This window comes from Leguminivora glycinivorella, chromosome 13 (assembly GCF_023078275.1).
Source record: "Leguminivora glycinivorella isolate SPB_JAAS2020 chromosome 13, LegGlyc_1.1, whole genome shotgun sequence".
Lineage (NCBI taxonomy): Eukaryota > Metazoa > Arthropoda > Insecta > Lepidoptera > Tortricidae > Leguminivora > Leguminivora glycinivorella.
In genome coordinates, this window is record NC_062983.1 from 11,216,572 (window position 1) to 11,243,552 (window position 26,981).

General features: G+C 37.9%; 3 protein-coding genes and 1 long non-coding RNA gene across 4 annotated transcripts in view; 3 read left to right on the forward strand and 1 right to left on the reverse strand.

Moving 5' to 3' along the window:
* The window catches only part of LOC125232436, a 57,118-nt gene extending 47,729 nt beyond the window's left edge, over window positions 1-9,389 (forward strand). Inside the window, exons 42-49 of the mRNA XM_048138094.1 lie at window positions 76-171; window positions 477-703; window positions 1,201-1,408; window positions 1,759-1,842; window positions 5,482-5,708; window positions 7,574-7,790; window positions 8,145-8,240; window positions 8,832-9,389. Coding sequence (XP_047994051.1) covers window positions 76-171; window positions 477-703; window positions 1,201-1,408; window positions 1,759-1,842; window positions 5,482-5,708; window positions 7,574-7,790; window positions 8,145-8,240; window positions 8,832-9,043 — 1,367 coding nt within the window. The 3' untranslated portion in view covers window positions 9,044-9,389. The remainder of the gene's footprint in view (window positions 1-75; window positions 172-476; window positions 704-1,200; window positions 1,409-1,758; window positions 1,843-5,481; window positions 5,709-7,573; window positions 7,791-8,144; window positions 8,241-8,831) is intronic.
* Window positions 9,390-9,577: 188 nt separating this feature from the next.
* LOC125232441 lies at window positions 9,578-13,054 on the forward strand. The gene is made up of 2 exons (XR_007177742.1): window positions 9,578-9,653; window positions 12,955-13,054. It is a non-coding gene; the product is annotated as an uncharacterized LOC125232441 (long non-coding RNA).
* Window positions 13,055-19,756: 6,702 nt separating this feature from the next.
* On the reverse strand, window positions 19,757-26,952 carry LOC125232557 (serine/threonine-protein phosphatase 5). The gene is made up of 9 exons (XM_048138268.1): window positions 26,628-26,952; window positions 26,258-26,499; window positions 25,036-25,183; window positions 24,305-24,426; window positions 23,903-24,173; window positions 23,048-23,278; window positions 22,291-22,510; window positions 21,088-21,169; window positions 19,757-20,420 (listed from the first exon to the last, which is right to left on the reverse strand). Exons 1-9 carry the CDS (start codon window positions 26,719-26,721, stop codon window positions 20,358-20,360), a joined length of 1,473 nt encoding a protein of 490 aa, XP_047994225.1. The 5' UTR covers window positions 26,722-26,952; the 3' UTR covers window positions 19,757-20,357.
* Window positions 26,599-26,981, forward strand: part of LOC125232559 — a 30,064-nt gene continuing 29,681 nt past the window's right edge. The window contains exon 1 of the mRNA XM_048138276.1: window positions 26,599-26,698. The gene's annotated coding sequence lies outside the window, so the exon portion shown is untranslated. The remainder of the gene's footprint in view (window positions 26,699-26,981) is intronic.

The window sequence follows — 26,981 nt, forward strand, 5'->3', positions numbered from 1 at the left end:
GTTCGCTAATTCTATTTCCACTTCGTCTCTCCAAATATTAAAGATTTGTATAAAGCTGCATGTTTTTGTTTTCAGTGGTTGCGGAAACGAATTACTACGTTCTGGAAACTGACTACATAAACTTCGCTCTCGTCTACAGCTGCAGGGACTTAGACAATGGCGACAGCGAAGGTAAAATTATTTTTAAATAAATAAACAACAAATATTAGGGGGTCGGGGTCTGCATCGGTAGCACTCATACAATAAGAATTGCTTGCAAGGGTCACTACCGATTGGCTAGACCGGTCGTCAATTGTATTAAGCTGTAGTTGGGATGACAAAGAAAAATCCTGGTGGGAAAATTATGGGTTCCAATTTACCAAGTTCCTACTGTTCTTAGTGTTTTAACGGACTGTTTATGAATTAACCATTATACTGGCCATTTGTGGTTCCTACATATGTAAATTCCAATATCTAAAGCTACTTCTGTACAACAGTATACAGTTGGAAGCTCAGCAGAGAGCCAACCCTCAGCGACGCAGACAACAACATAATCGATGACGTCATAAGAAACACAAGAGGTCTGTTAGAAGAGTACTACGTACCGACCAGCCAAAGCGACGAGGATTGCTTCTACGTGCCCGAACTGAATGAAAACGCTGCGGTGCTCTTTAGAGGACAGTGTGAAAGTGTCACTGGCGTAGAAGGATTTGATGTGTCTCGGGTAAGAAAACGATTATCATAATATCCATAGGTAAATTTTGCTAAAATAAGAGCACTAAAGCTAGGTTTAGACGAAGCCGAAGCAGTGAGATTGGCAGCCAGCACTGGCTTGTTATTGGCCTTGTATAAACAGTTTTTGAAGACAGGCCAGCGCTGGCTACCAGCACTTACGGGAATAGAGCGCCGGTCTATTTTTCAAGCCAGTCACCCCCGCCCGCATGCCCCGCAACCCCTGCGCCAGTGCTTGGACGCGTAAAGACACCTCGCGCCAGTCGCTGGCATATATCAGTATTGCACACGTGCTTGTTTCCCAAGAATTAATCATTTCATTCCATCCAGACAATCCAGCAATCACTGGCCTCATCTAAACAATACACCAGGCCAGCTCTGGCTTGGCTGAAGACTGGCTCAGAGTTATTGGCTTCCTCTAAACCTAGCTTTAAGCGTATTAGGTACTTCCATTTCATCAAGTTGAGAATTTCTAAACCCAATTCACAGTTCGCGGGCTGGTGGCACGAGATAGAGCGATACCCCACAGACAGCAACCCAGGCCATTGCACCAGCTCTCAGTACACCAGCGTTGGCAACACCTTCCAAGTGGTCGATACCAGCGTATTCGACCTCACAGGACAGATCACCACCGGCACTGTAGTGGCAAGCGGCAGTGGCGTCCTGACTAGGACCCTGAGCAATGGACAAGTCGAAGGTATGTATATAGGCTGATAAAACAACCGTTTTTCCATAGTCCGGGAATTTGCAATAGGCTAGTTTCCTACTACCTAGTCAAATCAGCTTCTTATCAACTTAACTGTCAAAACGATTTGCTAATATATGGAGTGACGTCAGCGTCGCGATCAATTCATTTACTTTTTAGCTTTCTTTGACTTATTAAAAATAGAAATTACCTATGTTTAAACATAACTACAGTCCATATTTTTCTTCTAATTATGTGGTGCTTTATTTCGTCACTGCTTAAAATATTATATTTTAAGTATAGGAAACTAGCCTATTTATATAATAGGTATTATACATATACTTTTCACAATTTCTTTTCAGAATTGGTTGTTCTGGCAACGGATTATGAAACATATTCGCTGCTGTACTCCTGTTCCAATACTGAAGATGGAGAACACAGGCGAGGTAAGTTCGTAATTTTCTGCTTATATTTCGACATATGATTAGTAAAAATCTAGTAATACATTTTAATGACACTAGTACTTTAACAATTCTAAACGTTTTGAGATAGGTATAGTGACACTGTGCACGTAATGACGGTTTGGCTTTAAACTATTAGGCTTAATGCAGGTTAAAAATAAAGTTGTACTGTACTTTTACTTAAAATGACGTTATGGTCTTAACTCGCTAAAAAGAATTTGCATGAATGAATCGTCATTATCTGTTTAGTGTCATTTTTGATTGTATGAATTACCATAATTACGCTTGCAAAGAAATGGAATACCGCTGTTATGAGTTTAAAGCCACTTTAACTGGTAATGGTAGCTTTAAACGCGTTGACTGATTATTGTCACTTTAAGTTTTATGTCATGCTTTGCGGTAATTAAAATTACAAAACAGTTAATGATTAATTACCTTCTAGACATATTACGTTTAATACCATTGTTCCATTTAAGTTTAGCACATAAATCTACACAATTTTGATAAAATCCTATGAAAAAGACATTTTACTCTATTTTTTTGTAAAATACCTATAAACAGCGCTATTGAAAATGAAGGTTATTTTTTGTATAATCATTTTTTACGAAGTAATTGCTATTTTTGTGATCTACAAGACACAATTATTAATTTAAGATACTGTAAAAACTATGATTGCTAGTGGATAAATTTCTTGTGCATTAATATAATTAAATTATTAGCCATAAATAAGTATATTTGTTTGTTACAGTAAAAAATGGCTCAACGATATTCAAGGCTCAAAAATTCAAAGCAATCATCAATAGTATAAACACACCAGCATATTTGCTACATCGCCACGGGCATGCAAATTTCAAGCGGCCGACTAAACTTCGCATAAGTTAGGGTATACCACGTCGTCAAAAAAAAAAATCGCACCTCGCGCAAAATCGTTTCAAGCAAAAATATCTCTAATCTTATTGACTGTAATCTATCAATATTTGTATCATTTCAAAGTACAATTAAAGCCCTTTAAGAGAAAATGTGTACAACTTTCTTAAAAACAATAATCGCCAATCTGCCGTGGATTAAAAAAAAAGGTATTGATGCGATTTTAATGGGACTCTAGGTGTGCTACCCCAGACGGTTTTAAAAGGAGCTGTAAAGGTTTCATGTGGATCTTTTGCACTCCAAAGGTCACCGAGGACGAACGCCTGCAGAAAAAAAAAGCCTTGAAGGCAATAGGGGTAAAACACCAGAAAAAGCAGCTCAAGTGGTACTGCTCCTAAACGGACTACGGCAGTAGCAAGTTGCTGAACGCCTAAGCATAATCCGTTTCCGGGTGCGACGAGTCTTGTTGGGGTTTCTGGAGACCAGTAGCTACATCAGGAGGCCTAGATCTGAGAGAAGACGCTGCACCACCGCTAGAGACGACCAGTACATTGTATCGGCCTCTTTGCGGAACCGCTGTCTTATCGCTCCTGAGCTGCAGATACTGCTTAGAACAGCTCGAAGAACTGTAGTGAGTGAAGATTGAGGGAGGAGAAAATGTTACCCCGAAGAGCTGACAGGGGCTACCAATTGAAGCCAGAGCCAATACCCCAATCGAATTGCCATAAGGCTTAAGGTTTGGACGTTGCAGCAATAGAGGAAAGTTTGTTCCCCAACGAGACGAAGGAGATCATTTATACCAACTATAGACGCAAAAGGGTGTACAGCAGTCAAGGAGAGCAGTTTACACCAGTCTTCACCGAAGAAACAGTCAGTTACGTGCATGTTCTGGGGCGGCATTTCCATCGACGGCAAAACGGATCTCGTCTGTGTTTCCCGCACTGGCTGTGGTCGGTTTGAGGGGTCCTTAACTGCAGGCAGTTACATTATGGAGATCTTAGAAGAACGTATGGTCTCGTACGCTGAGTTTTTTGGACCTGATTTCCAATTCATGCACGTCTACGCCCGTTGCCATACTGCCTTGATAGTGCGGGACTCCCTGCATGAGGTCAGAATGCACCGTAATGTAGTGGCAGCAACGAGCCCCGACCTGAACCCCATCGAACATCTCTGGGATGAGTTAAAACGGCTTGTTTGGTCACGGGATCCTTTTTTTTTTTTTCTCGGAGGGGAAAAATGCTGTTACGCATACCACTCGGGTACGGGGATGAACCCGAGTGGTTATGTGGGACTCCTTTACCCAAGTTTACCCACTAAACAACCCCCCCGTCTTACACCTCGGTGCTGTATTGGAGGACATGGGAAATACAGCTGTACGCTACCATGCCCCCCAGCAAACGGCTGTTAAGCCCCGACATAAGATATATAGATTATCCGCCAGTAAAGGGGCATCAGAATACCCTCACCACGAGAACCTTCATTCTATCAGGTGGCAGTCGTCCCCGTGACTGCCACCCAGAGGTCCTCGTTAAGGCGGCAAGCGACGGTCATGGGCGACCCGCCTCCGCCCAGCTCGTTTACGCCGCAACGGGTGAGCATCGATGTCTTCTTCCCGTGCGCGCTCTGCCAATTCTTTTTCGGCCATGACAGCTTCGCAAAATGAGATCATGGCCTTAAAACATGTTTTATTTTGGGTCATTGCCTTAATGATGGCTTGCAACGACAAATCTCCTCCAACCACCGCAACCAATTCATTCCGGTGCTCCTCCCAGCCTGGGCATTCCGCCAGCGTGTGCTGCGCCGTATCTTCTATACTATTGCAGTGATGACACGCTGGCGTGGGCTCCCTCTTAGATCGCTCACACAGGTATTTGCCGAAACACCCGAGGTCACGGGATCCTGCTCCAGCCACCCTCAACGAGCTGGAAGCCGTAGTTATTGAGGAATGGCAAAATATTCCTCAAAAACTGATCGTAACACTGATTAAACCCTATATCACAACTTGTCTTGTCGCGCGCGAGTCCATACTTGAAGTCGTGCTTGATGTATGGACTCGCGCGCGACAAGGCAAGTTGTGCTAAAAGGTCTGGTCCATAACTGATCGCATGGAAGCTACACGAAGGGCCAGAGGGAGGAACACCGGGTTTTAAGGTTAGTTTTAAGTCATTTTTTTCGATATTTGTTGATTTTATTGCGTTTGACTTTTTTTAATTTTAACCTGAATGCACTTTGGTTACTTTTTCCTGACAATTTTAATTTTTTGTATAAAATGTCATGAATTTTATGGATATTAAAATAAATGTTGTATTACTAACGCAAATGTCAAGACTGAAAGTGATTTTTGTTTCTAATGTTTTTTTAGTTTTATTTTATTGTTTCAGAGGGCAAGCCAGGAGTGTTTACACTAGTTTTTAAGGGCAGTAATGCTAAATAGATACAGGGTTTGAGACCGAATGTCATTTAATTCAATAAATTTTAATGTATTTACATAAAAGGTGGTTTGATTGCTAATTATTCATTGAAATAAAAGGTAAATTTCACAAAAAAATGGCTATAGTGTCATTTTTCCACAAAGTAAAACGAAGATATAAAATTGTCATGTGTCCCTAAACAAAAATAAATGGAAAAGTGTCACTACCTTTTTGTTTAAGCTTAATTATCTTAGAAACAAAATAAAAAAAATATTCAAAAATTTCGAATGCCAGAATTTTTTACGTCTCGTGTGTTAAAAAACTCGCAAACTAATAATTCTTACAGTATGGAGCGCTAAACACAGCAAGCAGCAAGAACTGTCAGAATCAGCTAAAACCGCGTTGGAGCCTATAATTGAAGCCAACAAAGTTCTGTACCCGCAATTCTATCTGCCAGTTGATCAGTCCGATGACGCTTGCTTCCATTACCCTGAGCCGACTGGTCAAAAGGTCATTCTTCGCGGACAGTGCGATGACAACATTCCGACTGTTCGGGACTTTGACGTTCCTTCGGTAAGAAATGATGCCCGGAATCATATTTTGGCAAAGTATGTCAATGTGCAAAGAGAACAGAATAGAATAGAATATAACATAATATAATATAATTTATTCGTGGACACAGTCAAGATTAATTACACATTACAACACGAACAGAACGGTATGAAGTGCCACGAAATGGCCTCATCTCAGCGTGTTGCTGCCGTTGCTGGTGACTTCCAGCGCTGATCTTCCGATGAGACCATCATGTGAGAAAAAAAGAGCTGTGTGCAGTCGGTTATTTTTCATTCTCAAAGATTTTTTTAGTTTGCCCTCATCACGTGTACACGGACAGTCGGTTATAGACGGTCAACCTATTCATGGCACTGAAAAAAGGCGGCAAATTTGGCAAATCACCGGCCAACTGTCTTCAAAAAACGCGTGCCTTCCTAAACTTTGACGTTGGCGGAATCATAGACGAGCCATAACACTTAAAAACCGGCCAAGTGTGAGTTGGACTCGTGTTGCAAGGGTTAGATCACAAGAAGAGCTTAAGCGCCTTTTGGAGGCGCTAAGTCATTTTTGAAAATAAAATAATAATATTTTGAACAATGTATAAAAAACCGGCCAAGAGCGTGTCGGGCCACGCTCAGTGTAGGGTTCCGTAGTTTTCCGTATTTTTCTCAAAAACTACTTAACCTATCAAGTTCAAAATAATTTTCTTAGAAAGTCTTTATAAAGTTCTACTTTTGTGATCTTTTCATATTTTTTAAACATATAGTTCAAAACAAAAGTTGGAGGGGTGGGGGGACACTTTTTTTCCTTTAGGAGCGATTATTTAAGAAAATATTAATATTAACAAAAAACGATTTTAGTAAACCCTTATTCATTTTTAAATACCTATCCAACAATATATCACACGTTGGGGTTGGAATGAAAAAAAATCAATCCCCACTTTACATGTAGTTGATGTAGTTTACCACTTTGTTGGCGTGATATACATATTGGTACCATATTTCAGCTTTCTAGTGCTAACGGTCACTGAGATTATCCGCGGACGGAGGGACGGACAGACAGACATGGCGAAACTATAAGGGTTCCTAGTTAACTACGGAACCCTAAAAAGACGAAACAAAAATGAATGTACATGTAATATTCAAACGCACTCAACACTTTCAAAAGATTTGGTAACTCCCTGCAGCCCCAGTGAGTGAAATTCGTAATTTGAGTTTTTTTTTTAAAGTCCAATTTAGGCTTGACTATATATTTCTAATAGGTTTTCTTGTAATCTATACATTCAAGGCCCGGTAATGTTTTGAAAATTTTATGCTAATTAGTTTCGGAGATAAGGGAATGGTAATTTTTGCCTGTTTTCTAAATTACTCGATTGAAAATTATTAAAAACATATATTTTTGAAATAATAAGGGCCATTTTTTTCAAAGTTGTCCACCCCACTTTTTTTGTAACGTGGGTATTTTTTACGCGATTCATATTCGGAGTCGCGAGGTCTTTTGATCGTGGTGGGAGAAAAAAGTGTCCCAAAATTTCCATATTTTTTTTAGACCTTCCATTCCGTTACTCAGGTCAACCTTTAGCGGTCTGCTCCAGTAGATCGGGCGTTTCTCTTTGGTTTTCAATTTTTTTAGCATTCTAATCATTTGCATGAAATAAAAATTTCCAAGGTTTAACCCCTCGTTTGCGGCCTGTCAAATTTGATCATAGAAAGTGACCTTGACATTTAAAATATTAGATTAAAATTCCCACGCACGGGTCCGTGTCTAAGCACACGAGGGGTTAATCCAAATCATAGTTACTAGATACTATCCTGGAGACGTAACCCTCCAGACTTTGAAAAATGTTGAAACTTTACTCTCTATGGTAACCTCTTCTCTTCCTCTAGTATACCGGCGACTGGTACCTCATTGAGCAATACCCCAACCCCCACGTCTCCGACTCTGGCTCGTGTGTGGGGGCTCGCTACACGTACGACTTTGAGACAGAGGAGATCTCAGTTCTCCACTGGGAGGTCGTGGGAGGCAACCTTACCTCGATCAATGGCACCGCGAGCGCGGATGGTGGAAAGATAGTTTTAACTATGGCGGTTCCAGACAGCGATGGTAAGATCTCTTCGTCATTATTTTTTGAAAGACTTGTCGGTAAAGTTTCCATGTATGTCATATCGTCACTACTTTAAAAAAATCTCGTATCTCACGCTGTTCCTCAAAGTTAAAACGCAGTAAGTCTATATGGATTACATACATACTTACTACAATTTTCTTTTCATTGACAGACGAAGATACAAGTTTTTTTAAAAGTAGTGACGATATGCTCTCGTGACTTTTACTTGAAAATTATATTTCTTATAACTGACGTAGGTATCTGCTTTCCAGTTTTAGCTGCCGCTAATTTACTGGCCATAAATTTTCTGGGCTTTGCAGATGATAATTTATAATGCTCATTGACTTTTTCAGACACTACAACTACCGAGTTGAAAATCTTGCAGACTGACTACGCCTCATACTCTCTGGCGTACACTTGCACAAACATTAATCAGTTCGAACGCGAAGGTACGTAAAATTAATAGTTTATGCTTCGCACAACTTAATAAAGAAACACTGCCCACAGCCACAGAACCATGCAAGCTCTTTTGTAACATGCACGAACGCTCGCACACACAGCATCAAGTACACATGTTCGCATGTGATGAATCATCATCATTCTCTTGCCGTTCCCACTATTTGGGGTCGTCGCAGCAGATTTTCCTCCTCCATTCCTCTCTATCAGCCGTCATTTCCATACTAACACCTTTCACTCTCATATCATTGTTCACACATTCCATCCATCTTTTCTTAGGTCTTCCACTACCGTTGTAACCACCCACCTTCATCTTTATCACTCGTTTTATAACATTGCTTTCATCCTCCGCATTACATGCCCATACCATGTTAATCTGCTTCCTCTCACCTTCTCTGTCACTGGCGCTACTCCCAGGCTTCCCCTTACATACTCATTCCGAATTCTATCCCGTCTTGTCACACCAACCACACATCCATCGCAACCACACATCCATCGCAACATTCTCATTTCATTCACATGCAGACTTCTCTCATCCTTCTTCTTCGCATGCGATGAATATTATACAGAAACTCTTCTTACAGTAACTGCCTACAAGTTCAGCAGAACGCGCTCCCTTCCAGCGAGTGCTGTGTCCGCTATCAACTCATACATGGCGACGAGACAAGAGCTTCACCAGCCGTACTTCACCTCGGTGGACCAAGATGAAGAATGTCTGGAACCCAGCTCCGCGCTCCTGATTCGCGGTAGCTTCGTAGTGTTACTAATCTGCGCTGTTTGGCAGATTTTATTGTAATTTATTCGTAGGAACATATAGTTGCGTGACTTATTATAGATGGATTTAACGCAATTTAATTTCCTTATTGATAAATGAAGGTACAGTCGACATCCAATAAATTGGAGCGGTCAAGGTCTTCGCAAATAAAGCCTGACCAGAAATATATGACTACGCGCCATGTTGCGGAATTTCATTAGAACTATTTTCTTCATACTAAACTTAACTGTCACCCCATACATCAGAATAACAGCGCCCTCTTAACAATAATTATATTTCTGGTCAGGTTTTAAGTAGGTCCCTAGGTACTTACGTACAGTCAAACAATTTGAAGCCCAGGCCACTGTAGAACCTTTCCACAGTAAACGTTTAACCTTTCGTATGCGTCTGTCAAAAAATTGTCATTAATATATTAGTCATAATAACTACATGTTAAAGTTGAAACAATATGGAGCAGATCTGCTCCTAAGCATACGAGAGGTTAAGTGACTTCTATGGCAAATAAAGCACGATGTAAATAAGACAGGGTTCTGGAGTGGCCTAGGATTGAAATTGGTTGACGTTTGAGTAGCGACAATTATAAAAATAATGAGTCACGCAACTTTATGTATCGGGAATGATAGTATTTAAGGTGGCTCGCTTAGGTTACCCGAAGCTCAGGCTGCGTTAGATGGCGTTAATCTTCAAATTACCAGTCTTATTTTTTTTGTGGAGTCGTACAGGCATTTATATACTTTCAATTATGCTTCGCGAACATTTAATATTAAAATTGACGTATTACAACAAACATTCAACTTCTCATTGTAACGTTAATCCCCTTAATGTAGATAAATTTACTATTTTACACTATTTCTAAGTACCACTCACACATACAAACAGTGTTATTGTATTCCTTCTAGTCGATAATTTCACGCGGCGACAGCTTGTTTAAATAGCCTTGTGGTAAATACGTGCCATCGCATGATTTGCATGGAAGTACTGGGTTCGAATCCAGGACTTTTTCTCTTTTTTTTTTAATACTACGTCGGTGGCAAATAATCATACGGTCCGCCTAATGGAAAGCGGTCACCGTAACCTATGGACGCCTGCAACTCAAAGAGTGTCGCATGCGCGTTGCCGCCCCATTAGAAACTTGTACACTCCCCTTTGCTGCGTGTGCACAGCAAAAAGGAGTGTACAAGTTCAAAGGAGGGTTTGGGTTGCCGACGACTCAAAGGACAATAGACGGAACAAATTAGTTCCGTAAGTCCTCCCGTCGTCAGCACCCCACACCCTCGTTGAGCTCTGGCAGCCTTACTCACCGGCAGGAACACAACACTATGAGACACTATTTTTTGTTTTATTATTATACATAAATGTATATGTACTCGTACAGAAGTTACTGAGCGTTTTCCACAAAAAAGATTAAAAACCTATTCTCTTACATGGTAATAATTTTTGGGTTCGTCGAACTCAGAATTTCTAACATAATTATCCTAATCTGATATTTTTAAAAATTCCAAATAAGTATAGATAAATTTTAGTTTCTAAACTACGATTCGAATGATTTTTTTTTCTAATTGTTTATTTTCGATGGAGCAAGGGTATTCAAATCGCTTTTGAAATCTTAAATTAGTAAATGAAAATGCAATAGTTAACTGAGTAACGTAATGCTTTAAAAACTCAAGTGGACTTTTTTTATCTAACGCCGTGTCTTGCGTAGGCGACGGTCGCGCGATGGTCGCGCGACGGCGATGCGACGCATACGAAATCAAACCTTATCGATATGGAAGTATGAGACGCGACGGCGACGATCGCGCGACGGTCGCGCGACCGTCGCCCACGCAAGACACGGCGTAAGGAGTAATTTCGATAAAATATTATATTTAGCGAGGGTATTAAAAGTTGTGTTTTATATCTCAACTTAATAAATAGATAACCTAACCACAAAATTAAAATTTTGAAAAAACCCCCGACCGCGACCTAGTGGACCGATTTTCATGAAACATGGCTAAGAACACTCCCGACTAACACAGCTTTCAAATAAAAAAAAACTAAATCGAAATCGGTTCATCCGTTCGGGAGCTACGATGCCACAGACAGACACACACACAGACAAACAGACAGACAGACAGACAGACAGACAGACAGACACGTCAAACTTATAACACCCCTTCGTTTTTACGTCGGGGGTTAAAAATCAAAATGACAATAAAAATATCAATAGGTTCTCTAAGATAAAATTGATACCTTCGGCTCTCCATTCTTGCTCGGTGAATAAAAAATACGAAATTTATATCCAAAAAAATACAAAAAGTTAATAGAATCCTGGGAATCGAACGCACCTTCACGGCGTGACAGACGACTGTACACCAACGACGCCATTACATAACATGCTGTTCCCGACGAAATTGGGCTATACATAATATAATTAATTAAATATAAATAATAATGTCAAATCCATACTAATATTACAAATGGGAAAGGGTGTGTGTCTGTTTGTTTGTCCGTCTTTCACGGCAAAACCGGAGCGACGAATTGACGTGATTATTTAAGGGGATTTAGTTGAAGGGATGGAGAGTGACATAGGCTACTTTTGTCTCTTTCTTACGTGAGCGAAGCCGCGGTCAAAAGCTAGTTTATTATAAATGGGAAAAGCTGGTTACTCTATAATCTGAAGTGGAAGAATTCGTTGTTTCACCAAAGATAATGTGTGTTTGTTTGTTTGTCCGTCTTTCACGGCCAAACGGAGCGACGGATTGACATGTTTTTTAAGTGGAGATAGTTGAAGGGATGGAGAGTGACATATGCTACTTTTGTCTCTTTCTAACGCAAGCGAAGCCGCGGGCAAAAGCTAGTACAGCACGGGTAGCATGGTCGCGCGATAGACGATAAAATATCAGGCCGTCCCTGTCGCACTATTAGTAAGTGCGATTATAGGGACGGCCAGATGTTTTATCATTTATCGCGCGACCATAATTGCCTGCCTGGACCAGATTATATTGATGATAATTATTATTTGTAACCATTTAGTTAATATTGTCTTCAGTTACCGCGATAGTTACTCATGAAATAAAAACTATGAAAACGGATTAAATCGCGTATAATGAGTTTAAAATTCATCCCGATGTTTCAAACACTTTACAGCGTTCGTGGTCAACGGGTGACTGAGGGAAAATTACAATGTGCAAAAGCTACCCAATTTCTTGTATATAACCATTTAGTTGTTGAAGAAAAACATTTACACAACAATAACATAGGTCAACCAGCTCAGTAAATGCAATACTTTACTAATACTATGCCCACACTATGACCTATGTATAATGTATTATACCAGACGTGTAATATTTTATTTTATCAACAAAGGCATAATAAAGGATTGTATTGTATTTTTGTATGAAAATAAAAAATAGGAAAGCAATATAGTAATAGTCAAATATTCCATTAAAAAAATAAAAAATACTTAATAAATCCATAAAAGTTTAAATGATTAAAAAAAACTTCGGATTCGAACCTACGATCTTCTGCATCATAGTCAGTCGTTTGACCGAGACGCCATTTCGATTTACATTAGCAGTGTCGAAATACACGATATGTATCTTTGTTGACAAAATGCGTCATTATTTCTGAGTCTGCTTGAGTTAACTAAACCAATATCTTTAAATAATTACTTGTCAAGAGCCAAATGTCACTGATGACAATGTCAACTAAAAATGCGCGAAATATGACGGCTCTGTGTCTGTACACAAAATTTGGCACGCACATTTACGTAAAATTAATAAAAAATTCACAAGGATTTGTCCATGATTTCTGTATGAAACAATGTATTTCATTCCCTACCGCGACGACGGATAATGTATAGTAGATGTATGCGCATATTTTTATTTAGTTGTAGTGTGCGGTGACTAAATAAATGGTAGATGTTTTTTGTATGGAAAGCGAGCCACCTTAAGTAATTATTTACTTTGTAAATACACATTGTTTGACGCATTTTGCCGTTTGTACAGTTAATTTATTAAGTTTGTAAGATATTACACAAAAGAGGTAATTGTTTTAATTGTTTTACTTATCGTATCCCCGTGTTCGTAATACACTTAGACACATTAGGGATAAATAGAAAATATCTAAAATGGGACTATGTATTTAGTTGCTGCGAGAAAGTTATATATAACTATTCCTATTATAATGATATCTATTTAGACGTCCTTGTATTCCATCAAATTTCTTCAATCAATATACATACAACCTAATCGGTACGTAGGTGCCTATATAAAGATGATATAAAAATCCTCAGTGACCCATATACATACACCGTGTTTTTATTGAATTCCGTTAACTTTAATTAAGGGAAGGTTCTTTAGGTCATATACAATTGATTTCTCTAAGAAACTAGCGTCCTAACTCTTACGGTATTCGAATTATTAAAAAAATAAATTTAATTACTGAACACGTGTGTGGTGTGGCATCCTTACCACTTCCTCGTGTTATTTGTTTTGACTTTAATGTTGTGATTAAGGTCCTCAGTCAATAATTAATGTATTTATTATGTATGGAAACTAAAAAAACGAATTTAACGTAAAGCGATATACAGGGTGATTCCTGATTATGAACCTGCGTGTCGAATTTAAAGGTAAACAAAAAAACAAGGTGTATATAGAATAAGTACTTGTGGAGCTAGTTTGTCGTTATTAAAATATGGGACTGTGACAATGTTAATCATAATAAATAATTGGGTACAGGAAAATGAAAAATCCACATTTCTCCCCCTGATACGCAAGGGAAATACTTTCCAGAATCAAAATGAAATCCAATATGTACAAATTTAACAATTTATTGATTAAAATCAACACCAAACCCTATCTACATCGTCTGATATGCTCGGCAACTCAATTTATGACAAAAATGAACGTCCATCGCCTCTACATCGCCATAATAAAATAATAAATGTTAATTGGGATAAACATAATTTAACTACCTCAGAAATTCTTATGTACTGCAAGATTGTTTTGGTGACTGAAAATAATATTTGAACTAGTAAAATTTGCTATATATTGCTTCGCCCGTCGCGATTTGTTCGGTAAAAGTGAATTTAAAAACATATTTACCTGAAATACTATTATAGTTAACTACTAAACTGGAAAAGGGCACTATCATTAGCTTATGTGAATTATAATCACATATCTTTTTTTATGGTATACTCTTGGGTCGACTCGTTCGTTTTTCGTCACGTTCCTAAATTTGTCCGATTCTGCTTTCGTCAGCCATATTCTTTATTCGTCACGATCATCGATGGTCTTTCTCAACTACGGTTATTTTCACTGTTCATCTTTATCTTAATTCGTTTCGTTGACCCAAGAGTATACCTTTTTTATGGCAGTTTTTTCATAATCTTAACTTACATCGTTAACTGTTTAAATTAATGTGTGATCTCTTCTATATTTATCCTTATTAAAACCCGTATGATAAATAAAATTAAGGTTTATCGTCAATCACCAAAACAAGTATATTTTAATAAAATTCATAAGGTACCTACGACAACAAAAAATAACAAACATTACAGAGCAGTCTCAGTAGCGACTTCCAGTACTTTCAAAATCCAGACATTACAAATGTAACTATTTGAATTTCGTTTGTTTTGAAAGGTTTTATTTGTCATCCGGGCATTTTCAGAATTTGGTGCCCCCAATTATATCTAACGTAAGATGTTAACAAAAATTAATTCGCTGTCAGTTTTGTGACGACAAATTAAGCATAAAATATGTCTAAAAATTTACTTTTTTCACATTCTGAATGTATATTATCGCTTAAAGTTTATGTAATTAACACAAAATTATCGTCACAAAACTTTTGTTAACAATTACGCTAATTGGGGGGTTCCAAATTCTGAAAATGCCCATCCATATCAAACCGATTTTGTCGTCACGCTACTGTTGTATCAAATAATCCACATTGCATCTACTCATAAAGAACCTGGCCAAGATGACAATCGTACGTCATTGTCCTTCACCGGTTGTTAACTTGGCTAGGCCCTAGCACAGAAAGGGTGTTTAATCGCCCCCTGTGTTCTAAATATTGCTAAATCGCTCTTCTTGCAACGAAAACTATCTACCTGCCAAATTGTCTTCTAACATCACAGTTTATCGATGAAACATCCGATTATGAACGCCAGATGTCAAAGGAATATGCCGTGCCTCAGACGCCAGGCGACCACGATTATTTCAGCAAAACTGAACTATACTGGGTACCGCATATTCCCTACTACATTGGCGAAGGTCGTTGCCTCCTTGCTTACATTCCATAAGTGCGGAAAGGCAGGTTCGATAAACTGTGTTAGAAAACGGTAAAAATAAAAAATCAGGGAAAGGCAGTGGATTCACAAGCTTCCTTAATTTAAAGTTCTTGTCACTATACTTAAGTAATAACTTAACTTATTGGTCTTTTTAACCATTATTGCATTGAGTTACACTATTTTGTTCGTTATTGAGTGAACGAATGAAGAAATGCATTGATTGGCGTAACTGCAAATGCTATATATCACGAATTTAGTTCAAAAAAGGTTGTTAAAGTTTACATAGATATGAATTTAAATAGTAAAATAAATGCTGTATTTACGTCTTTCTTAAGTTCAAAGTTGTATAAAGACCGCAACACACTATCGTGATATTTGCGCTTATTTGTCATTAGCCGGGTCCACACAGAGGCACGGCGCGAGGCCTCCGTGCCTCGGCCGAGGCAATGCATGCGTGTTGCTCGGCCAAGGCACGTCTACATAACACGTTTGCCGCGCGGGGAAATTGCCTCGCGACTGCTCTGTGTGGACCTGGCTATTTAAATCGGGAATAGATTAGTAATAATTCATAACCTATCATCAAAATTCGTAATATACGGATTTCGGCAAAAATAGTACATTACGATACAAGTGCGTAAAAAAGGAAGTTCGAAACGAGTGGCGATAAATTAAAACACGACCGAAGGGAGTGTTTTAAATCGACACGAGTTACGAATTTCCTTTTCGCACGTGTATCGTACGACGTTTTTCAGTACAGATGAGCCTCCGAAGTTTCGACCTAGCATATAATGAATCACTTCTCGCACTAGTGCGTAAAAAAAACACCATCTGTACTGAAAAATACCGTATAGTACGAGTCGAGTTCTCGCGCAAGTTCATAATTACTTGAAATCGCGCTAGATGTGTGTCGCGTGTGAAACGGCAACTCATGTTAGCTGTGTAGATAGTAAAATATGCCTAGATAAGTTCATTAATGTCATTATGCTCCAAGCAAAAATAACCAGATGAAACCTTCGTTGAATTCACAATAGGAAACCTTTTTTTTTTCATAATACTCGTTATAATTAGTAGGTACCACTAGGTGACATCATCATTGAAAAATGAACTAAGTAAATCCACATTGAAGGTGCCATCGGTACCCATATTATTAGCACCTAGTCATTATAACTGGATATTCGATCCCAATGTCATATGTGCGTGCACAAATACACTAGGCAGGTCCACACAGAGCGAGGCAAGTTCCTATTGCGGCAAACGGCCAATGAAGACGTGGCTCGGTCGAGGCACCCGCACGCGTTTTCTTGATCGAACCAGTCGAACTAGGCCTCTACTTACTGACACGGCCTTATGTGGCAGATACTACCTACAGTTTACGCTTGTTGCGAACGCCCGTATAGTCTGACCAAAAAGAGTAGAAATTAAAAAGTGGCAACCTTGTAGTGACATCTCTTTCAAATCAATGGGTGAGAGTAAACGGGACGACACTACGTTGTTGCCACTTATTAATTTCTACTCTTTTTGGTCAGACTGTAGTGAATACCTTACAAGACCGTTGTACCCACAACTGCTACTTAGGTAACAGAGTATTTTACTCTATAACGCTGTTAAACATATTGTTATAGTAACAATAAAACGCAGATACTTTTAACACTTAGTTATAGACATGAAGAAATCTACAACAAGGTGTGTATTTTAAAAATAAAAATATATTTCACATTATATTTACAAATTGAGAACATAAGTAAAATTATAGATGGCCAATGAGAACAATATCTCAAATAAAATAAACATTACTTTAGTAAAATACGCCTTACAAGTTACTAAGAATAATGCAGCAACCTAGACTTGCTTTGAGATAGATTTAATCCATTTGGGGAAAATGTATATCTTTGAAAGTGTCGATGAATAATATTTTTCCTGAAATATTATAATATAACAATATTTGACGATTAAGTTAATGCTATTGGTACAGCCCAAATCACTAATATTTACGAATCACTATGATACAACCATGAAATATTTCTTTTTCCTCAAAACATTGTGCCATCAATGAAAACGAACTTACGACAATCCTTTTTTTAGCTAATTTCGAATTTCGTTGTATAGAATAAAGACATCTAACTTCACATTTTGGAACGTATGCACGTTCATATTAAACGGAGTGGCCATAAATCTCAATATTTACAAACATTTGTCAAATCTAGAGTATCCTGACTGAGTGAAACGCCTTGCGAGGAATTTGCCGCGCGAAACAACTCTGTATGGACGAGGCATATTTACACCGACTAAGTTGCGTCGCATGGCAATTTCTTTGCGAGGCATTTCTTTTTGTGGATCAGTCTTAACATTGGAGTTTAAAGGGTAAAGACAGTGTTTAAAGTTAATAGATAATTTTAAACAAACAAAAATAGCACCAATCTTTCTTTTCACGTTTACATTGAAGACACAATATATGCTCAATATTGTCTAATTTAGAAAAATATTTTTACAAGGCTCCTACATAAGTATGTATACGCACCTTGACAAAAATTTCTTTTTATTTCATGTGAATTGACAATTATTATTTCTTTTTGTTAAGACCGTTAACGCCGTCTAATAAGTGTAAGAAAGAAGCTCAATTTTGTAATTAACTATGTAGAAATTGAACTTAAAAATGGTCCTTATAATAACAGTTTTCCTATAGTGTATGTTAAAATACACTAAATGACATTAACACATTCAATTGAGCGTTACCTGGTTTCTGGTGGACTGAATATTTAACTGTTAGAATAATATGTTGTGCAGGCAAAATTTATTTGTGCGAGTAGATAGTGTTAGTTATAAGTTATAAGTATGTACTAAATTGCTTTACCCTACCCGGGTCCATGTAACATAGTCATAAGTCCTAGACGTAATGCATGTACATGACTGCAATAAACGAATATGAATATGAATATTAAAGCATTTTATTGTATAGAGGAGTGCTTTACAGCCAAATAGAAAAATAGGTAGCACTGGCCCCGTAGCCGAATGGCATTTCTCCGACGCCAAACGAAAGCGATACGCCGCTGGCTCTGTCGCGCCAATACGCAAGCGCGATAGAGATAGATATCTACTAGCGCTTCGTTTCGTGAGCGTTTCGTGAGCGATTGTGCCATTCGGCTAGCCACCCTGATAACTCGTCTACTGCTTAGAAAAACTCTCTAAGCAGCTATGTAGTATTGCAACATGTCTACAAGGCTCATCTAGTAAATTTCATACCAGGCGAACCACAGCATTTTGACATAAAAGTTTGTCTCCTTAACCCTTAAATGCATGGTGATGTATATATGCATCACATATTTGATGGCCTGTGGCTCAATATGTAGACATCCAAAATCACATTTATAGCTTAATTATTATTCAGTATTTATTATTATTTAATAAATAATTAAATAAATTAAATAATATTATGATTTACTATTTATTATTTAAGGATAAAGATGAAATGGCGGAAAAGTGTGAAAAAACAGGATGATGGCGATTTTTAGTATGTGATTTAGGCAGAATTTTTCGGAGTTAGTAATTAGTTTATGTTTAAACATTTTATCATGGGGGTTTCACAAATAGTGTACTTTTCTAATAGTAGTCAAACTTTTCAAATAAAACTTTCCAATAATTATATATTCATATAAATAAGTATTGGCCTATTTAACTACTAACACTGATTTAGTAGTATTAAAATCGGTATTAAATATTTTTTTTTCTACTTGTCGACTGTAATCTGTCAATTAGGACACCACAAACTAAACCATAAGTGCTAACTTTTCAGTGTTGGATACTCTATGGCAGTTCCGACTCAATTATAATAAGCTCATTATAGTTGACTTTAGTTAACTGTAATAATTTCAAAAATAGAACTTCATACAATTTCTATACTAACTTGCGATACCTGGCAAATTTTCCTGAATCTGAAACACATTTTTTTATCTGTCGCGTTATCGGCCAATCAGAGACGGTTATTACAAACAATTGGTTGCTAGGTAATTCGATGTTGATACAACGGTGAACGACTCTATTAACATTAATTTTAACTTGCATGAATGATGATATGATATGAATGATTATGAAGATGATGACTCGTAGAAAAAGTATTGTAGGTATACAATAGTGATATAATTATGCTTTTCTTTGTATTATATCACGATTGTATAAAATACTATTTTATTATTTTTCCCAGAGTGAAAACCATTGTCTATCACATATATTAATATCTCGTTAAAAGAAAAATTCATGCATTTAAGGGTTAATCATAAATGCTTTCAACCTCCATTAGCGAATTATCGTTTGCCTTAGTGTCACTTTGACTTGTGTATTTGATGTAAGAAAGTGATAAAACATAATTGAGGCTTGTAAAGAATTATCCAAGTTACCTAAACTTGACCGTGTTCAACAGCAGAGTTAGGGTCGAATTGTTTTATAGTTGCGTCCTTTTTTTGTCATAAAAACATACAAGAAATATTATATCGTAGTATAGTAATCCATGTTTGACATAAATGCTTTTAAATTACAGCAAACGTTTGAAAAATCATCGGCATGTCAACCTTTTTTATTACAAAATTCTAACCACGTATGTTTAAGATAAGCGTCCACAAACCCGCATCGCATTCAAAATCGAAAGTCACAAATTAGCGTACCGTACGTGTCGCAATATCAGTAGACGACACGCGATGCTTACGACATAGAAATGTGAACGCTTACCCTTACACGCTGCGATGTGACAAGGCTTTCTCATGCAGCAGTCTACACAGAGAGAGGCACGTCGCGTGGCAATGTGATCGCGCAGCCTACGTTCAGTGTTGGCATACCACGGTAGAGGCAGGTTGCTTGGCCGAGCAAAGCACGCACTGCCTCGTGCGAGGCAAATCTATACTACAGCACGTTTGCCGCGCGAGAAAATTGCCTCGCGATATGCTTCCTCTGTGTGGACCTGACTAATGATTTTAAAAATTTTGTCTCTATATAAATTTCATGAACATATGGAAAGATGTTACTGTGTGTATATCGTAGTCAGCGTTGGCGGTGTGTAGGCTGTCCGGCGTAGTCCGATCATTGACAGAGCATGCTCAGGAACGAGTTGGCGTATGCCATGGGTTTGACGTCGGGGTGAGGCTGAAAATAAGCTCTTGTTAGAAACACTGTTAATATAGGTATACGGTGATATAAAAAGGACCATTCAAATTTTGCATAGTAACTTTTAAGGTCATAATGAACAACTTTTATTATGGGATCAATAAAAAAAAATTTGGCTGTTCCCTAGAAATGAGTGGCATCATGACAGGCGAAATGCGATTTCAGCATTTCATAATAAAAGTTGTACAGTATAACCTCAAAAGTCACTATGTACATTATAAAACAAGTTGTCAGTAAATAGAACAAAGAAAACTATAGGTATCCTTTTCTCTAAAAAGAAAAGGATGCATATAGTTTTCTTTGTTCTTATTTACTGACAGACTTGTTTGACAGAGTATAGAATGTCCTTTTTATTTCACCATGTAAATAAAATAATAAATACATATTAACACAACTTTTAGACCTACAGTATGTTCAAGGTTTCAGTTGTGAGTGACATAGAAAACACCCACTCTGGAACAATCCATGTTCATCACACAAATGCCGTTAACGGGATTCGAGCCCAGGACCATCAGCAAAGCTACTAGTCAGTGACCCTGCTCATAAGTCTCATAACCTTTTAACATTTGTTTTTTTTTTGTTCGGCAGACTGGAAGACATTGCTTTAGTTATGTGAATTGTGAAAATTGTATTGAATGTTACTCACCACAGCCTCATAGGTGGTGAAGTTCGGCTTCAGGTCTTTGCCATTCATTGTGATGAAAGCACCTAGGTTACCCATTGTATCACTGGAAAGAAATATATTATATGTATAACTTCCATTCCATACAAGCTCTTAGGTATATTATGATTATGAATCATAATCATAGCATAGCAAGAAGTCTAAGTCAGACTCGAAATCAACAGGACAAAAATCCAGTTAATGACCAATGGCAAACAATGGCGCGGCTACTGATGATCTACGGCAGTCCATTCCATTCCGTTGCAGAAAGTTGGCAGTAACATCAAGTCATGTCGCTATAGTGTGGCCGTTATGTCGCTGAGCAATTTGTCTATATATACTCTTTGCCCAAAACATAGCAATACCTATGTAGTACAGTCACCGGCATAAATAAGTGATGATTTCTGTACCTTGTCGTTTTTAATCGTTTGACAATTTCGTATGACATTTCATACACGACGTTAAAGCGACAAGGTACAGAAATCATCACCTACTTATGCCGGTGACTGTACAAGGATGTTGGTAACATCAAATCCAAACTAAGTTACTATGTCGCTAGCCACTATTCAATTCAATTCTTTATTGCTTCCATGTTGGTACAAGATTTAACAGGTGGCAGATATAAAAGGCAAGGCACAACACAACATGAGACCCTGTTAGGGTATTGCAAAACATATAAATAAAAAACTATAACTAAAATACTATGTCGCCAACATGTCGTTATTATGCCGCTGAGTATTTTTAAGTAAAAAATGAAACATACCAGCAGTTTTAGCTCATAGCCCTCATTCTTAACCTCGGGGCTACGGACGATGTACTACAGTCCATTCCGTTGGAGGAAGTTGACAGTCACCTTGGGCCTAGCTTCCTTACAATGTCGCTATAGTGCCGCCGATGTGCCCCGAACAGATCGCCATTGTGTCGCAGAGTATTTTTAATTAAAAATTGAAACATACCAGTAATTAGGCGCAGAGAAGACAGTGATGCACTTCCCATCATGCGCCAGCTCGTAGCCCTCATTCTTTAACCTCGGGGCTACGAATGATGTACTGCAGTCCATTCCGTTGGAGGAAGTTGACAGTCACCTTTGGCCCAGCTTCCTTACAATGTCGCTATAGTGCCGCCAATGTGCCCCGAACAGATCGCCATTGTGTCGCAGACTATTTTTAATTAAAAATTGAAACATACCAGTAATTAGGCGCAGAGAAGACAGTGATGCACTTCCCATCATGCGCCAGCTCGTAGCCCTCATTCTTAACCTCGTGGCTACGGATGATGTACTGCAGTCCGTTTCGTTGCAGGAAGTTGGCAGTAACGTCAGGTCCGAACTGGCAGCCTACGCCGCGCTTGGAGGGCGAGCGGCCGAGCATCGGCTGAGGGTCCGACCAGAGGAGCTCGCACATTATGCCTGGGAATAGAATAATATTTCAAACTGACATAGCGGTATTTTAAATGTGCATAAATTGTCAACAAGGCCTCACGGTTAACTGATTATTCTCACAGAGAACAATTTGATAAGAACAATAATCAGTAAAGAAGCCTTTGAGATATCATTCTGGTTCACATATTTTATTCAGATTGTTTAAAATAAAAATCCTTTGGACCCTGTAAATAATAATATCATCCTTTTGAGAACAGCGCCCGGTCGTTGATGTAGTGTGCTAGTGGCAAACAAAGTCGTAAGAGGTCCTGAGAGGTGTACTTGTATGTTATTCAGCAAATTATTGTATTGCAACTGTACCAAATTGCAAACGGTGCAAATTGTACCATCTTCCATTGGCTGTCAACATTATAACTTTATATCATCCTTGGTGAATAGTCCTCCGTGCATCACCAGCACCCGGCTATTAATGCAGTGTGCTAGTGGTAACCAATTGTACACTCCGTTAAAGAAGTCTGCTAACTGAGAGGTGTGTTAAAATTTTGTTCAGTAAACTATTCTTACCATCTTCCGGTGGCTGCTTATTTCTGTCCACCCTTCTGATATCATCCAGCGTGATATCATCCTTCGAGAAGAGTCCTCCGTGCATCACCAGAACCCTGCTGTTGATGCAGTGTGCTAGCGGCAACCAGTTGTACACCTCGGTGAAGAGGTCAGCCATCTGGGAGGTGTACTTGGAGGTGACTTCGCCGCGGAAACCGTACATGCGGTTCATGTCCAAGGTCTCGTGGTTTCCTGAACAAATAAAGAGTACTTTAACATTTTCCATAATAGCGGTTGCGATGTTAGAGTAGCTCTATTGGGCACCTAAACTTTCAGACTCTCAGAAGAATGATCTCAAGAAACATGACTGTTGATTTTAAAATAGTGTAGTTACACTCAGTGGCTTCGCGTTAGGAATTGCAATGCTCAGGATTTAAATTTGCCAAATATGTAAAATATTTAGATTTTTTTATTTCTAAATAAAAATATTGGTGGTCTAAACACTAAGTTTAGTTGACCTTTTGAACGCTTTACCTCTCGCGTCAAAGAGTGGCCTACACGCCAATACCTCTACTAGTCAACAACAAATATAAACCTTATCTGTCAGCAGGACAATTGCTTTGATAGCGCCCGCCATAGCCACTTTAGTGGTTATTGGCGTGGTGGGCACGACGGCACACAACCACTTTAGTGGTTCTTGGCGTTCAAAGGGTTAATTAGGCTGGTGTTCAAAGGGTTAGGGCACTGGGCACTATGCAATGCTAAGGGACTGAAGCCAACATGTTGATGCAACATTGCACGACGCTCCATCATGACACCCACGTCGTATCGTGTGTATGTGTGTTTGTGTGAGTTCATAGTGAATAATATTCTTACCTCTAGACATGTAAAAGTGGTCAGGGAACAACAGCTTGAAGCTAAACAGTGTGAAGATACACTCCACACTGAAGGACCCCCGATCCACAAAGTCTCCATTGAACAGGTAGGGATTTGTTTCAGACGGCAGCCCGTTTAGAGCGAAAATATTCATTAGATCATAGTACTGTCCGTGAATGTCTCCGCAGACTGTGAACTTCTTATCATCTCCAACTTTGATGTCTACGAGGGATGGTTGTTTCTGTAGATAGTTCTTGACGTCAATTAGAATCTGAAATAAACCATGTTTATAAATTTTTACAAATTTCTTACAATTTTTCAGACAAATGTGATAAATTAGCAGTCTGCCAAGTCTGATTAATATAATTACTATCTGGATATAAAAAATAAAGAGATTATTACCTTATAAGCATATTTCTTGTGAAGTTTTTTCTGCTGCTTATAATGTTCCATTAGTTCAGTGACAAATTTCAGTGTCACCTTGCCATTTTCCAGGGCAGGGCCTTCATATTCATCTTCAATGGCTAAAAATTGATGACTAATAAACTATAGGTACATAAATTGAAATAAAACTATGGAATTGGATTATATCACTTATACTGAATTTACAGTTTATCCCGACGTTTCAAACACTTAACTCACCCGTTGGTCACCCTTTGACCACAAATGCTGTAAATTGTTCAAAACGTCAGGATGAATTGTAAATTCATTATACGTGATATAGTTGATATAGTCCGTTTCCATAGTTTTATTTCATGAGTAACTATCGCGGTAACCGAAGACAATATTATACATAAATAGAGTATATGTATGTACTTAATATACAGAATGTGCTTTGTGGCTCAAGTAAGCACATGCACAACGAAATTTCTGCGTGCATGAGCTCCATCAGTGCCTCAGCGGCATTGCATTGCCTTGGGCAAGGCACATTTTGATCAATCTAGCATAAAGTGTTCCTTTCTCTGATGCTTTTAAGAGTCTGTATTTAAAACCTCAAAAATGATTGTCAACATTTAGAGAACATAATTTTGATCTCTCCAAAATAATGTGCGAATGTTGTGAAAGTCTTCAGCCAGACTCTATCCAGATTATTCCCTTGATGAATCATAAACATTTAAAACTAGTAAACTTACTCATGGCATCTAGGTTGATGGAGTCAGCAATGTTGACTTCCTTCTTGTCTACAGAGATGGCCTTTTCAAATGCAATTTTTTTCACAATTTTGTTACATTCATTGAATTTCATTTTCGCATCCTGGTCATTTGGCCTAACTTTGGTTACCTGCAAAAATAAAAGCCATGTTTGAATAAACAAAAAATTATTATACTAAAATTTAATGTCATGAAAATGAAGATGTGCAGGCAGCATCAAAAGCAGCGGATGAAATAACACTCTAAAAATAACTATCATTCTGTAACCGCTGAACAAAAAGAGATGTGTGTCCACATGTAGCAAAAATAATTTCCCCCTTATTCATAAACATTCACTAAAGTTATCAAGCTGATAAAGTTTGTTTGTCCCTTTCTATCACACCAATACGTTGGAAAGGGACAAAGAAACTTTATCGGCTTGATAACTTTAGTAAATGTTTATGAATAAGGGGGTAAGACTTTGAAATTTTCTAACCACAAACTGTACATATTTATCCATATTTAAAAAAATATTAAGAATATCGGACACTTTTTTGGTGCAAGATTTCATCTGATACTATTGCTGACTGTACCTACTTATTCAAATAATTTTTACTATTTTAATACACACAGGAATAAAGAGCAATATTGAAATGTTGTATTAAACTTTTCTTATACTATTAAATAGAACATGTAAATTGCTTCATCTTATGACAGACAGACAGGCAGAAGATTGCTTAGATTTATTACTGATGTCAGACATTTGATTACTACACATTTTGTACTAAGTACATAATTACTATAGTTGTCATGTATTTAAGACTGGTAGATAGCATATTTTAGTAAGTTTGGGTATATTCTCGAATACATAATCTAAAGTGGGGCAGGCAATTACATGTATGATTAAAATCTTTGATAATGGTATTTGAAATGAATAATAAGTAGATTGTCACAATAAGTAGAAATTAAAATTGTCATTATAATTAGGTACCTATACTAATGCAAAAGGACTACAGAGTGTTGACTGAGTAACATGTCTCAGTAGAGAGTCTATGACATCCGCATCTAGCATGTGTGTATGAAATGTTTTCAATGTACATTGTTCACCTATTTTTTGTACTAAGCTTTTTATGAGGATGCTGTCTTATGGTTAATTTATTAACGGCTGACAGTATTGACTACTAAGATCTGCTGTTTGTTGACATAAACTGAAGGCTATACTCACATATTCAAAATCCTTAAGTGCTAATTTGTACTTCCCGAGAGACATATGTGCCGCGGCCCTCCGGTAGTAAGCCTTCGTGTAAGACCTATCCAGCTCGATCGCCCGCGATGCATCCGTGAGGGCATACCCAAAATTCTCCAACCGCAAGTTAGATATACTTCTATTCGCATAGTACACGGCATTGTTAGGATTTTTCTCTATCGCCTTTGAGTACAAATCAATTGCGGTATTGTAATTCTGCTCTGAAAATTTAAGGTTATGACAATCAATTTTTATTCTATTCTTGTCACGATCAATAATCGAATGTCATAAATTCGGAAGAAGAAATATGTAACATGGTTTTTTAATCGGTTATTTGCTTATTACTTACTTTTAAAGTATTCATTTGCTTCGTTTTTCCATCTATCCGCCGCCTCAATATCCTCCTTGGACAAGGGCCCGGTAAGTTCCTCGTTACTTGCCATTGTTTTCACGTTATACGAATAAAATTAAAGCTTGAGTGACTTAGCGCTTAATCATAAGAAAAAAAAATGCGATTTTCTCACATACATTTACATGCTTTCCGCACTTCAAGAAAAAGTGAATATACTTGAATGAATGATTTTTTATTTATGAATGAACGAAAGAAGGTTACATGATTTAGAGACGTGAAAAGTATAAGTTTATCGACCATTTACGCACACTTTAATCACGTGACGTTACTAAAAGAAGATGTTTAAATACA